This window comes from Pelobates fuscus, chromosome 1 (assembly GCF_036172605.1).
Source record: "Pelobates fuscus isolate aPelFus1 chromosome 1, aPelFus1.pri, whole genome shotgun sequence".
NCBI classification, from domain to species: domain Eukaryota; kingdom Metazoa; phylum Chordata; class Amphibia; order Anura; family Pelobatidae; genus Pelobates; species Pelobates fuscus.
Window position 1 is genome coordinate 155,641,791 of NC_086317.1, and position 15,587 is coordinate 155,657,377.

General features: G+C 40.5%; 1 protein-coding gene across 2 annotated transcripts in view; it reads left to right on the forward strand.

Moving 5' to 3' along the window:
• IKBKE (inhibitor of nuclear factor kappa B kinase subunit epsilon) overlaps positions 1-14,976 on the forward strand; it is a 77,908-nt gene extending 62,932 nt beyond the window's left edge. For both annotated transcript variants that reach the window (XM_063451047.1, XM_063451056.1), the window contains 6 exons: positions 2,832-2,871; positions 2,961-3,062; positions 8,007-8,103; positions 8,267-8,373; positions 13,496-13,567; positions 13,971-14,976. In XM_063451047.1, the coding sequence (XP_063307117.1) occupies positions 2,832-2,871; positions 2,961-3,062; positions 8,007-8,103; positions 8,267-8,373; positions 13,496-13,567; positions 13,971-14,004 (452 nt within the window). In that variant the 3' untranslated portion in view covers positions 14,005-14,976. The remainder of the gene's footprint in view (positions 1-2,831; positions 2,872-2,960; positions 3,063-8,006; positions 8,104-8,266; positions 8,374-13,495; positions 13,568-13,970) is intronic.
• Positions 14,977-15,587: the final 611 nt, after the last annotated feature.

The window sequence follows — 15,587 nt, forward strand, 5'->3', positions numbered from 1 at the left end:
AAAGCGGTAGATGGCAAATTATCCCACTATCTATTATGCACCAGTGGACAGCTTGATGAAATGAAATCAGCAGTTACCTGGTGAAATTACAGGTTACAGATCCCTAAAGACCAGAGATCTGCTTTAGCAACTGATTATCTGGTATTTTTGGGTCGAACAATCCAAAATGATGGATGGTCTTTCAGGATTTTTCAAGATCTACTGCCCTCTTAGACTGATCTATGATCTGACAAAGCTGATTGAAATTCGCTTTGAATTCCTGACACAAGGTACTTTATTGAATAACAACAACAAAATTGCGCACTGCACTCGCAATTCAATGCAGCCTATACATAACACTTTTAGTCCCAGACGGACTTCGTACGTTTTTTTTACTCACTAACTTGTAATTTGTAATGATTTGATAATGTTGCAAATTTAAGGTCAGAAGCCAACCCCCTTTAGGTTGTCAGTCTGATGAAGCTAATCAGATGATGTGGCGCTGCCAACTTAGCATGTGTGGTGTGGGCTGTGATTGGGAAATTGCTTGTCGGTTATTGGGTGTCAAAGAATGAGTGGCGCTTAAAGACGAGATTTGAAGTCACGCCAATATCAAAGATGCAGTCTTTCACTCTGGAGGGTTGCCAGCTTATTTTTCCATGTACAAGTACTGTATAATGAACATCTCTAACAGGATAATGTCAACGAGTTCTAGATTCACTGGAAGGATGCATCCTGTAGATAAACAATAGTCATAAGTAAACCTTTTGGCTGGGACAGTCACAGGTTCCTTTAATGTAACTGCAGATGATATAATATGCTTAACTGTAACCTGCCCAATCATTTATTCACTAAATGGCATACATGGTTATTCATGTGAATAGAAGGCTTTTTAAAAAAAAAAAATATATTTTTTTTTTATTTCATTCTATGCAACACATTTTTTTCTATAGCGTGTGTTATCCCCACATGCAAAATGGGCCGTGACCTGATTTTTTTTCAAAAGAAAATTATTTTAGTTTTTGTATAATGATTTTTTTAATCAAGAAAATAAAATAAAACTAGGCAACTTGTAATATCAACAATATGACATACATTAGAAAATATCCTAATTATGATAAAAGTATATAAAGTTTGCATTCCTCTTTATAGAGCGTCATAGTGGCAAATAAAACAAAATTAATGCAGATTGTGCAATAGGAAAAAACCTTTATAAATACAGGGTGACCATTAATATTTTTTTATTTTAAAATGTTTCAATTGATTAATATCTATTAATATTAATAGACCATTATCCTGAATCATAGTTAAGCAGTGTAAGGTGGATACAAAAAATTATTGACAGTCACTGGCCAAGCTACTAGGACATTCCAGAGTTTTCCGAACTTAAAAAAATAATTATTGGGGGAGGGGGGCTGGGTTTCATGGCGGCAGTGCACGTTTTGCTGGAGCTCCCACTCCTGAGGTTCTATACTAGAAGTTATTCTACTCCTACAACTCTCAATCGGAGACAACACTACCTAGTGTCTATACAGGACGGGTGCTTTAGATCGGTACTTTGAAGCTCCTGCCTTCGGATATCCCTGGGGAATCTGAGAGGTCTGGTGAATCGCCGTAATGGTAGAGGCGGATGCTCTCCTTAGTCCACTTGGTATCGACCTTTACGGAACGCCTCCACAGTCCCATTAACCTCCCCCCCCCCCCCCCCCCGGGCTGAGGGGTTATCCTGGTCCCCACTGGGCTGTTCCATACATGGTCTCTTACAACTCAGTGTTTCATTCCGTCAGCTCCAACATAACTCCGCACAAACAAGATGCTTTTGCTACCCTGGGGAAGGCCCGACGCTGCAACAGACAACTCAGCTCTCTTGAAGCTGGAAGTTATTTTCAGGCAGTTTTGGTTGACCTTGGAGGAGCGTTTAACAACACCACCAGAATTTAAGGCTGGGGATCGGAGGAGGGCTCCACAAAACAAAGAGTGGAGAGCTCCTGTTAGGTACCACATCTAAGCCGGTGCCTGTCCAGTCAGCCGCTTGCGCACCCGGCTGAAGGCCTCTGGAAGTTTGGCCTTCAGCATCGCCCACATCAGCAGAGGTCCGTTCACATTCTCCATTGCGGGAGGAGGATTTGGACTTTGTAAGAACCCGAGTTTGTGGCACTGTGATGCCGGCCTACACACCAGCCTGGGCAGAGAGGAAGCCCTTTCTCACTCCAGTACTACGGACGATACCTGTTGCCCACCTGCGAATCCCAGTGGTCTGCCCACTTCTGGAATTTGGGTGAAAGAGGACTAGTGTTCTATGAAGGCCATTCACTCCATATCTTCTATAGCATAATCATAATGAATGTCATCTATTCCTACTCTTTTTGTTTAATTTTGACCTGATGTCTTTTCTGTTTATTTTCACTGGCATGAGGCTAGAAGCATTTTACGTTTTTTATAAGAATCAGTCCCGGTGGTGTATTCTTCATAGTGTATGTACTTATTCCATGTAGTGGTACCTGAGCTATATCACATCTACGTATATGCTAAGCAATTGATCCTCTTTCTGTTCTCCCTGTTACACACGCTGCATTTCCCCCACATGTCTCTCCATCTCTTTCTGGCTACATTACTTCTTGTGAAATTGTAGACATGTATACTCTTATCACTCTTTACATACTTCACAACAAGTATACTTTACTACAAAAATGAGACATTTTCTTTCTTGAAACTTAACCTGACCTGTTGCAATGCTTGTTCTTGTGCAATTACTCTGATGACTGATTTTCCTATATTACATGTATTACTTAAAAGCCTCAATAAAAAACAAATTGACAAATATATATTATTCTATTTATTTATTTTTTTAGAACTTACATACAATGAGGAACAAATTCACAAACTGGATAAGTAAGTTATACTCTAGATCTGATTTGTTAACCTTCTTGTTTGTTGTTGTTTTTTTGCCATTATAAATGCCCTTTTCTGTATATTCACAGATTAAATCTAGGCACCTTGGCCAAAAAGGTTCTCTTAATTTTCCAAGAGGAGGTTGTGTTGATATATCAGACAGCTCTGTCACAACATGCCATCAGGATAAGGTAAGGTGGAACATTCTCATGAGCCAATTTTTTGTGTGGAAGGCTCTGCGGCCCATATTCACAGTTACCTTTGAGCAGCTGCTATACATTTACCTGATATTAAGACTGGCAGTGATTGTTGGTATGTGGGCAGTAGGCATACCACTTGACTCTGTGGTAAGCATTGATTACTTCTCATTTAGGGAGTGGCTTGCTGATTATTTTATAAGGTTCAAGGGTGCAGGATATGACACCAGTTGAGTGGGTGGAACAATAAAAATGTCTTTATTAAGGGCAAAACAGTCTAATCTTTCTAATTGCTAGAATTTTAAAAATAAAGTAATACATCACCAATTTATTGTAAAACTACATCCAGGCCCAACACGGCTGGGGAAGGTTCCTGTGCAGTGCATCCACTCGCAGGTAAGGCTTCTGGCAAAACTTGAAAAAAAGGTCCAACTTTTATAATCTTATAAGAAGGGGCTTACATAATTCACTAATATATGCAAGTGTCATGCTTATTTTATTAGTGCAAACGTGCAATTTCTCATATATCTAAGATATCAGCACATCCCTGAAGCATTTTCCAGGTTCCCAAGGATGTCTCACACTACAAGGAATTTGCAAACAATAAATATTGTAGGGATCTTTAGAATTATGGGCAATATGTCCAAAACATTCCAGAACATTGATAAGAAGTCAGTTTATTTCAGTCAGTATCAAACTTCCAAAAGTCTCTGCTCTAGACAAACTTTGGGAAAAGGGCTTGGTGAAAATCCTGCAGGATCCAATAATTAATTACAGTGATTGTATTTAAATAAAGGTTTTTTTCCTCATATGAAAATACGCAGTGTAAGTGTAACATTCAATATTTAAAGGGGTGTATGTGTGTGTGTAATATGAGAAAGTAATAACTTCCAGGGAGTTCAGGTGTTGTGGTTTATGAATGCCAGCAGAACTGGTTGATGCAGAATTTTCCTAAAACACTCTCTCTCACTGTTAGGTTGTGCAGACACACACTTGTAAAACCATATACACACCTACTTGTTAGGCCACCCTTCCCGGCTCCAATTTTAATTTTACCCTTCTCCCCTTACTTATATGCAGGACATGTGTTGGGTAGAGTGAGACTTTTCTCTTTCTCCCTAGCCATTCAAATGTATTTCAGTGAGGGAACCGGGGAGAATTAATGATGTCACTTGCAAACCTCCTCTGCCACGCAGAAAAGTGAGTTGTGGGGCGGGGCCTAACCGTCGATCAGGCTGGTCGCACATGGAGAGAACTCTGAGCAGAAACCCACTAAAAAGCGACAAATTGCAGACAAAATACACCAGAACCAACATCTGGGAACAATAGAGCTACAGTGATACCCCGAGACTCATTTGGGTGAAGTTCCATGCTCGGAAAAACATTATAAAAAACGTTCACGAATTGCGGCCTACCAGCAGCTGCAAACGGGGGAGAGGTGGCAGATCTCCCTGTGAGCAGCACTGCAGGACAGCATTGACACACCTGGGACCCTCGTTCCCCCCCCCAGCCGGTGAGGGTCATCCCGCATAAGCACAAAGGCTTTCCCTTCAAGCCAACTGAGGTACACGGTAACCCATCCACCCCTGGGGCCTGTGTTCAGCTTTACCGCTGACACCAAGATGGCGGCGGAGGACCCTGAAAATGCAGCACGAAGCCCACAAGCGACACTTGAAGAGCGGCTAGATGAGTTATTTAACAAATTCTGGCAGAAGCTGAGAGACAGAGAGGAGCAGAAAAGAGAGAGCAAGCACCTTAACAAGCCTCAGGACCCTCCTTCCCTCCCGACAGACAAGCGTTGGACGGTGCACGCGGCTCCCAGCTCAGCGCGGCAGGAGAAACAGACGACCCGCTTGTGCCTTAAGAGACCCGGTGCCCGCTACCACCTACCTGGACAGAAGGCCCGCATGGGAAAGATCCTAGTGCGGACCAGGCCTTCATCACGAGCGGAGCACACTAAACCTCGAGTTCCTGCTCGCAGCTGCAAGACGGACCAGAGCAGAGGGACTCGCACATGGGCTCCTGACAGGGCCTGGGGCCAGCGAGACGAGCAGCCTCGGGATCATGAGACTCTATGTACCTATGTGTTGCCAAAGACTAGCACAGGTGTTGGGTGACCAGTACTAGCCAGTGGGGAGAAAGGGGTGGGTGGCGGCAGAAGCTACCGAGAGCGGTGCTGTTCCACGCATCTCTTTCTGCCTAAGAATGACCAAGGTGCCTCCCTTTACTCATAAAATACCAACCTGGTGGAGCATGTTATCATTAGTTTTGTTTTCTTTTAATTTAGTTAACATTCCAGATTTAAACATCTCTACTTAGGATGTTGTACCACTTTTATTTGTCAGTTTGGTTTAAGCTTGCGTAACACTTACACACTCAACCACAGTGCACTTGGATAGCATAACGTAGGACCTGCAGTCTAACTTGATGAGCACTGTATATGTTTAATCTTAAAAGCCTAGGATACAATTCACTTAAGCACGATAATCCATTTGTCTGGATAACCCACTAAGACAACTCGCTACAAGTGACTCAGACAAGTTGGATAGCCTGTAACTCAGCTACTTAGCTTACTAAATGTAAAAAGGTCCTCATGTTTTTTGCTCTTTTTAGTCACACATGTTTTTTTTGGTTTTTTTTTGTTTGTTTTTTTCTTATTTTTGGCTGCCTTCGCATTACTCGTGACCCAGTAGCATCAATCTAAGGCACACTGACATAGCCTGTACAATTTGAATGTGTGCAGCTTACAGCATATAGAGCCTGAACACCTATCTAATATAGGACCATACTCCATGACTAAATCCTGTTCGATTAGGACACTTCCCAAGCTACACTAGACATGGATAAGTTGGAGCTAGACACTATGTCGGTGCCTTAAAAAATTGATCAAGCTTGTTTAATATCTACTAGTACTTCTATCATTTCTCCTGTATTCTCTGGTCTTAAGCGCAGACCTATGATTCAGCCTGTTTATTGAAAACATAAAAAATGTGCAGTTCTTAATATGCCATGACACTGTATCAACCTGTGATCTTGCAATACGCTTATCAATGCCGTTGTGGCATCACAAGCATGTATGTTATTTTGTGCACTAAGAAAATAAAGAATTAAAAAAAAAAAAAAAAGTGAGTTGTATCAATTTCAGGTAACCCTGGACATCTGTGACCTGTCCTTATATTAAGCCCTTATCTTTGGCACCTTGTCCACATTGGAAAAAGATCTGGACTTTGTGGAAATAGTTATCACTACGTTACCAGGCATATACCAGAGTTTCACCCACTCACTCAACCTCTCCTTTCCACCTAGCCTTTCCTGTGTGTCCCTCCCCTTTGTTCTAACCACCATTTTACTCATTACTTTTTGCAGTATTCACTATTTTACTTCTGTTAAAGTGCTCTTTACCACCCTTTGGTGATGTTTCTAAGATTTCACATTGTTTGTAAATCTCGGAATATCTAGACAAATTTAAATATATAAAATAAATCACCATCAGGTTTGCTCTGCACACAATTTATAATAACAGGCAGATAACTTTAAAATAAATACAAGAAATAATGAAATGTATATAAATAAATATATGAAACCAAGAGGGCTGCACTCACCTGAACATGCATACATTAGTGGGTGCCGCTTAAATAAAACTTACATTCTGCGGACCTTGAAATTGCACGATTTCATATACTTAAATACACTCTGTGGCGAAACCGACCTCGCCACATGTCCTTGGAGGGGGCTGATTGCCCGCCTCTTGCCTTTGGACTATGGACCAGACTTTATGGGAATGTGATACCCCAGATAGCCATACCATGGAGCCTATTCATATAATGAAAGACTATGGGAAAGACTTTAGCTCCATGGCAATTGTACTGTGTGAGTAGGATCTGCGCGCTATTCTGTAGTTTTGTGCGTGCAGATCCCAGCTATCTGGGGATAGGTGAAATGTCTGTGTGTTATGTGTAAATGTGACTTTATGTATTTTAAAGTGTTTTATGTTGTTTTGCAACCATGTGGTTAATGGAGTCTGCCTTTAGTCCTGGGTAATTGGATTACTTCTCCAATTAACTCCAGGGCAGAAGGGAGGAAACCAGGGTGCATTGTGGGGATGTTTTTCTGCCAGCCAGAAAGGAACAAAAGATACTTTTAGTAACTTTTGAACCCCTGGTCGGATTCATGCCATTTTTTTAATATGTTGTTCCCCTGAATGGATTGATTGTGGATATGTATTTTTATGTGAATGTGATGTATGGTTTTAAAGTTATGAAAGTTGTGTAAAAGTATATTTTACACTGTATGCATAATGGGATTATGTGTCACACTAAGGGGAGGGGATGTGTGGGAGGTAACATCTATGTCATTGGTTCTTTTATGCCTCCCCCTGGGTGTGGCCTGTATGTGTGAGTTGGAAATAAAAGCCAGGCTGGATGAGCCAGTCCAGAGTTCCTGTTTTACCCTCAAAGTGATGTGTCGTCTCATTATTGGGGGGAAGGATTTATGGCATGCTGTTCCAGTTGACTGCTAGGAGTACAAGCCTATTCGTATGGTTCCTATTCAATGGTCTACAGCATTCCTATGCTTGAGAAGGTTCATATGCTGCATCGGTTCGGTGATTGTGGTGTCTGCCAGAGTGCTTGGAGTCCTCAGGAAGCACTAGGAGCATCCATTAACGGAGGTACTCAGTCGGGGTGCCAGATGATCCGTTACACACTCTATGGACAAAAGTATTGGGACCCCCAAATATAGAATGGTGTCATACAGTACATGTCATGGTTGACAGATATTCTCCAAGCTATGTTTTGTTCATTGTCCGATTTATATGTTCTATTCCCCACCAATATTATTATGTAAAAGTGATGTCAAAAACCTATGCAGTAACTTATGGGATGTGAGTATCAAAACATTATTATTTTATTCCACCATTTATATTTTGTGCTTCCCTAGAACGATCTTTGAGATTCAGAACCACTTCAGCCTAGTGAATGGATACACGGCAGACGGAATCCGAGATTTGCAGTGCTATGAGGAAACTGTCAGCAATGTATGTGTAGTGCATCTTCAAATAAAACATTTTATGTGTCATTGTTGGATTGTAAACATGCTGTAAATTGCTTGGACCCTTGATATCTGTGGTCATGTAGTAGGCTGGAAGTTGGTGACTGTGGTTGTTAACCAATGTGTGTGTCTCCCAATCTTTCTTGCAGACGTTGGAGAAATTATCTCAACATTTTCAGCAAGTAGGTGTGGTGCACTCAAACCATAGTCCCGTGAATTCATGCACCCATGAAGTCAAAGATGATCTAGTGCTTAGGTGAGTTAGTTTTAGAACACACTAATGCTCTTGATTAACCTTTTCTTAACTAGGTAACTAGTCCTCTAGTATCTTTGGACAGGGAAAAGAAAGAGTAATGCCTTTTTGACAAAGTTGAAGGACTTATAGGCAATGTTAAAGGGGAACGATCCGTTTTCCTGGCACTGGAGGGTCCCCTCTCCCTCCCACCCCCCCAATCCCCAGTTGCTGAAGGGGTGAAAACCCCTTCAGTGACTTACCTGAGGCAGCGACATGTCCCACGTCGCTGCCTGCTCCTCCCCCGCCGCTCCACCTTCTGCCTACGTCGGTCGGTGGGCGAGACTGATCCCGCCCACCGGCCGAGGAGACCTAATGCGCATGCGCGGCAATGCCGCGCATGCGCATTAGCGCACCCCCATAGGAAAGCATTGAAAGCGCTTTTCAATGCTTTCCTATGGGGAATTGAGCGACGCTGGAGGTCCTCACACTGCGTGAGGACGTCCAGCGACGCTCTAGCACAGAAAACCTGTGCTATAGAGCAGGAAGTTCCCTCTAGTGGCTGTCTACTAGACAGCCACTAGGGGAGGACTTAACACTGCAAGATAATTATTGCAGTTTAAAAAAAATGAGCAGAAGTGGTCTGGGTGCCTACAGTGTCCCTTTAATGTAATTAAAAACCAAAAAGTATTTGATGGGTAGGGACTGTGGGCAGGATCATCTGATATGCAAATTGTATACGTTTTCTCTGTAATTGCACAAATCAGCAGAATAATCTCTGAGCTTGTACCCATTTTCGGGGCTCTCCTATTCTCTGTTTTTATTAGAAGATCTGTTTGTTCTGAAAGTCATTTCATGAATGATGAACACCTTAAGGACGGCGGGCGTTCTATGCCGTCCTTTTTTAGGCAGTCCTAAACGCCTGCGTCCTTTCTACTTACCGGGCTCCAGCGTTGCCACGACGGCGGTCGTGATCCTCTGCCCGATCCGGCCTCCCTACCCACCCCACCCCCCCTCCTCCCCCCGCCCGCCATGTAATCACATGGCCGGAATAGCCGGCTTATGCAGTACCTGCAGGCTGTCCCCCTTATGCCTGTAAAAAAAGTTTGTAAAAGTTATAAAACCGTTTTTGAATTAAATAAAAAGTACTTAGATCGTGTGTGTGTATATATATATTTTATATATATGATCTAAGCACTTTTATATACACAATCCATTATTCTAAGTGTATTTTAACGCTAACTTTGGCCAGTGTTTGTGACTAAGTGGCTACTAGAAAAGACTGGACATACTCCATTTGTAATACCTTGGGTTGTCTACTTTTGCAAATGGTATGCCATCATGGGGGTAATTTTTATTCCTGGGCCACCATTTGGTCTCAAAGGCAACATAACCAGTCTGGCAAATTTCAATGTGTACTAACTGAAAATTTTAATGTGCTCTATTTGACCCTGTAACTTTCCAAAACACCATAAAACCTGTACATTGGGGGTACTGTTTTACCTGTGAGACATCGCTGAATACAAATGTGCCTACTTTATTGCAGTAATGCCTATCAGTATTGTGACATTCACAGTTAAAATGCCATGCAGAACTAAAATAATAAAATGTCTTAATTTCTCTTTTTTTTTTTTTTTTTTTTTTTTATATTTTATTCATATTAAATTGTTTACTATACAAATATTTGATGTGACAATATGCCATGTTTCTCCTGAACAAAATGATATATGATAAGTGTGAGTGCACATAATATGAAAGAGGTGAATTACGCCTGAACAGACATAAAGCGCAAATTCAAGGTTTTGTTTACGTTTTGTTTTGATTACAACTTGTACAACTGGCTCAGTCCTTAAGTGGTTAATAAACAGACTGAATTGTTGCAGTGGGGTATTTAAGCATAGACCATCTAGTCATGAGCCAAGAGCAGCATACTAGAGTGGGGTGGCAGGATCCTTGGCATTGTTCTAACTCTGACCCTGTAACAGGAACTGGCCAAGCCTGACCAGTGGAAGTGTGCTGCCTGCATTTGTTTTTACAACATACAGTATGTGATTTTACATTAACTACACATTGGTCAGTGTACAATTCTGCATAGTGCACACCTAAAACAAAAACAATTACATTAAGCTGTAGTTGTTCTGATGACTATAGTGTCCCTGTAATCAAGTATCTCTTAAAGGGACTCTCCAGGCAGCAGTTTTAACTCACCTGGTTCCAGCACCGGGAGCCTTGTGAAGCCGCGCCCCCTATTTCGTCAAAATGACGAAATAGGCGGGCGCAAGCAGGGAGCAATCAGACTCTTCCATTTGGAGGCGTCATTGCTCCCTTGTGCGCGTGCGTGGCTTTGCCGCACATGCGCACGTATTTCATAGGGCGGCATTAATGCCGCCCTATCAAGTCCTGAGCGCACTACCGCGCATGCGCACAGTGTGCGCGGCTCCGAGCTGAGCTGACTGTCAGCTCGCGGTCTTTGCCTGCCCCCTCTCCACTGCTGACAGGCAGGGGAGAGAGAAGGCGCGCGCACACAGTGCCTTCTCTCTCCTGCACACGTCAGACGTATTTTAATATGTCTGACATGTACATAGCCTTTTTAGGGCCCTACATGATAGGAAGTCCCTCTGGTGGCCGTCTGAGTGATGGCCACTGGAGGTATTCCTATCAATCAATGTAAACACTGTATTTTCTCTGAAAATACAGTGTTTACGTTAGATTGCCTGCAGGGAACTATAGATCTCACCTGAACAAATACATTAAGCTGTAGTTGTTCAGGTGACTATAGTGTCCCTTTACTATTCAGCCACCAGCTTGGTTAATTACTTGTTGAAAATCCCAAATAAGTTTCAGATTTTAGGCCATAAATATATATATTTTTTTATTTTGGCCTACAAAATTTAAGATCATTTTGATTTTCAGCCGTTTGTGAATAACTTTGTATGCTTCTGTATTCAAAATTCTTATACTAAACTACTTCTAGTATCGATTTGGACAGAATTCATATCTGCTAGGAATAAACATATACTTGGTTTGATCATCCATGTTCCGACAGGGACTTAAACTGTGATGTGACGTAAGAAAATCTCCAGTTAGGAGGCTCATCTATGGCATAGGAATGTTCCTGACCATGAGATTTTGAAAACCTGCTCATCCACAATGAGATTCCGAATTCAGAGTAAAATCCCTGAGCCCCAGGTCAAACCTTTGCGATAACCCATATATGCATTCTCCAGACTTGAATTTGTTTAAAGGGACACTGTAGTCACTAGAACAACTACAGCTTATTGAATTTGTTCTGGTGTGTTCAATCATTACCTTCAGGCTTTTTGCTGTAAACACTGTATTTTCAGAGAAAATGCAGTGTTTACATTACAGCCTAGTGATACCTTCACTGGCCACTCCTCAGATGGCTGTTAGAGATCCTTCCTGGGTCATGGCTGCCTAAAATACATCCAAACATTCAGTATCTCCTCCCTGTGCATGCAGACACTGAACTTTCCTCATAGAGATTCAATGATTCAATTCATATCTATGAGGAGTTGCTGATTGGCCAGGTCTGTGTGTGAATCATGCTGGCTCTGCCCCTGATCTGCCTCTTTGTCAGTCTCAGCCAATCCTATGGGGAAGCATTGTGATTGGATCAGGCTACCACTTCTGATGATGTCAGCAGACAGCTTGTTTTTTTTTATAGGCAAACAGCATGCAGATCTACAGTTCCTGGCTTGAATACAATAAGATTTTGCTATATTTATGGAGACATGAGGGATCCAGGGGGGCTAGATGGTGGTTTTAACACTAAAGGGTCAGGAATACATGTTTTTGTTCCTGACCCTATCGTGATCCTTTAATAATGGCATTTCAAGAGGTTCAATTCAAATAAAATCATGAGAATAATTAGTTCATTTTAAAATGAGAAATTGTATTTATAAGTTTCTACCTGGGAGTTCTTGATTATTGTTCTAACCTTTAAAGGGTGAAACACTTAAATGTGTAATTAGAGAAGAAATGATTAAAGTAGGACATTGTGTATTGAACCGACAACCTCAGGAAGCAAAGTCAGCACATTAAACTCCTACACAATTATATACATAAACACTGCAGTAGAAAGCTGATTATACATAATAGAGAGAGAGAGAATCTTCAAGGAGTACAAAACCTAAAAACGGAAGTGTTCACGCTAGGTAGGAACACGTTTAATCACAATTGCAGCATTTATATCACATTCTACACAGCTACTTATTGTTGAAGAATTTTGCTACCATAGCTATTCTGCTCTGCAATTTGCAATTCCCCGGTCACATTCTGTCAATGCCCGGTTTAGTGGATATCTCTGTTTGTAAGTTGCTGTAAACCTCATGAATCTTTTACCTGTACTCATAACATTATTCACCTTAGTCGATACAGACATAATATCTCCTACACAAGCAAATATATGGTTTAATGTTCTCACATCTCTAGACTAGGATCTGGAAAAGCTTTGGATTACGTATCAAATGTGTACCTCTTCTTAGAATCTAGATTTCGGGATGTAAACAAAGGTAGAAAAACAAATATATGTGAACTTAATTTACATATCTGTGTTTAAGAAGACATATGTCGAACTTATTCTATGTGTGGGGGCCCACAAGACCATTTCGTTATGTCATTTTTCTATATTTCCTTATCAACTCTGGTCTCTTCTCAATTGCAGCCAACAGCATGACCTACTCCATTTTATATACAAATTACTTTATAGTACCACTGATGTAACAATGCTGTAGTTGCTCGGATAATGTCTGTCTTCCAGTGCAATTGTCTCAGAGCTCAGCACTTATTTACTCATTCAAGGCTATGTATGTCATTTACATGAGATTACATTCTTATTAATGCATAATTAGCTCATTTACATGCGTCTACATACTCATTTGGCCTACAGTGTTCCTATTTGTGTGGCATTATTGTAATGTGTTGGTGACATGCAGATCACCAGTCATGCTTATTGCATACAGATACGCTGTCATGGTTGACACTCTCGCCCATTTTACCACATCACATCTGATTGCATCTAGTTCATTGGGCATTTACGTAGTGAGCATAGTAACCCATTAATAACAAAACATGTACTTTTTACAAAAGCATTAGTATCTCTCATTGGCTTGTTTGTATATCCCAGGATGTTGCAGCTCAGAGATCAAATGAAAACTGTGACTTATGAAATGGAGCATAACAATAGCATTATTGATAGGTAAGTAGTGTCATTTTTTTGTGGTAAACTGAGCTCTTTATCCATACTTGCCCCATATGTTTTGGATCGGTGTGCCTGATCTTATTATTGGTACAAACGTGCCTCGTTCTCCACAACTTACGTTAACTACTAGATCCAGCTATACAGGTTCCTTGCAGAACATTTGAACCATGTCTAAATGTTTCAAAACATGGCCGTCTCAGTCGATCCATGGTCTGCAGACAGACTATGTATATATGTTCTACAGAGCATGGCTCAATCTCCTGATGTTAAGAGAACCCCTTGGATTAGGCTCATATTTCACCACATGTGCACGGTTTATGAATTTCAGAGGCATCCATACACACTTCTATTTCTCTGTTAATCTAATTTATGAACCATATATTGTTTTTTTTTTTAACAGATTGGGTGTTCCCTCCTCGTCTCAAGGCACCTGAACTTTGGACAGTATTCTAAACCGTTTTAGAAACATCGTGAATGTGTAGAAGTTTGATAAACTTTTTTTTACTTTTTTTTTCATCAGAAATAATACAGTAATAAGTATGAATTGTCCTGATATCTGATTCCTCCCTCCTCTGCCCCCCCCTGTCTGATGTCAAAAGACAAAGTCTCTTTTCTTAATAAAAACAAAAAAAACTTTCCAAGGATTTAAAAGAAAAAATGAAAGCAGTAAAAGGAAATGAGTAAATGATTAAAAAGCAAACATTATTTCCAGGGAGATTACTTTACTTTACAAAGCACAGTTGATTCAGTCTAAGTGTAAACAGAAACTGACAGTATTATGTCAGACAGTTGTCCAGACTTGCCTATGTTGGCTTCTTAATCGCAAGCAAGGTGTAGCAACATTCTGGCAAAAAAAATAATACAATTCTAAATATATAAAAAAAAAAAAAATTGTTGTATTTTTCTTCAATTGCTTGTAAAGTGATTGGATAAATAAGCCTGATTAATGATGACAATATATGCATTATCTAACACAGAAATAGGTCTTGATTTGTTTGTGCACCATATAAATCCATAGAAATAGATAGGATATCTTCGCTATCAGGTAGGAAGAGAAATAGGTAGGTAGATATGTAACTGTTATAATAATTGCCTTTTACAAAGCCAGACGTGATTTCTGAATCTTTTGTGAATCAGGGTAGGTTTAAGATGTATTCGAGTATTTGTCTTTTACAAATCAATCTAAAAGAACATTTGTTCTAAAATAAATCACAAAATGAAAACTTTTATACAATAAAGATCTGCTAAGAAGGCAAAATGGGAAAGGAGGGGGCAACATATGGATGGAAAACTGTACAATAAATTATTATTTATCTGTCAACACTGTGATCAAATATACCTGTATAAAAATAATTGTGCAAAGTAGACCAGAAATAATCACTAAAATACAAAACGCATAGAAAAAGACGGCAATAAACAATTTCAAATCTGTAAGCATTCACAAGTGTGTTAATGTTAACCTAAAATGGTAGAAACGGGGTACAGTTATTTAGTAATTTGTCTGATGCTAGTGGTTTAAAGGCTTAGTCTTACTAGTTGGTGTGGATATGGTAAAATGATGCTGTTTTGGTAGATTTTTTTCCAGTAATTTTGTACTTCTTCTACATCGCTGCAAAAACATTACCATCTTCAGCTTCCTCTGATGGTAAAGAGATGAGGAGAACACATGGAGACGGAGTGCAATATGCTTCTAAAATTGCATACATGCAATGCTAACAGACTGGTCAAGAAAGAGTTGCTCTTTCCACACAGATCAGGTCGAAACAACCATTAAATTCTCCATGCGCATTGAACACCACTCATGTGCAACATTTTGAAGGCCCAATGAGGGTTTCTTTCATTATAGGGGTATGGCCAGAAGTGTAGCCATATGCAATTGTATTTATTTTGTATTCTCCTACCAAACATTACTGTACATTTTCTTATTTTATACACTCATACACACCAATCACATGAAGTACCTATCAACAGGAACCATTAGGATAGTAAGTTGCGACCCACAATAGGGGCTGTCCTT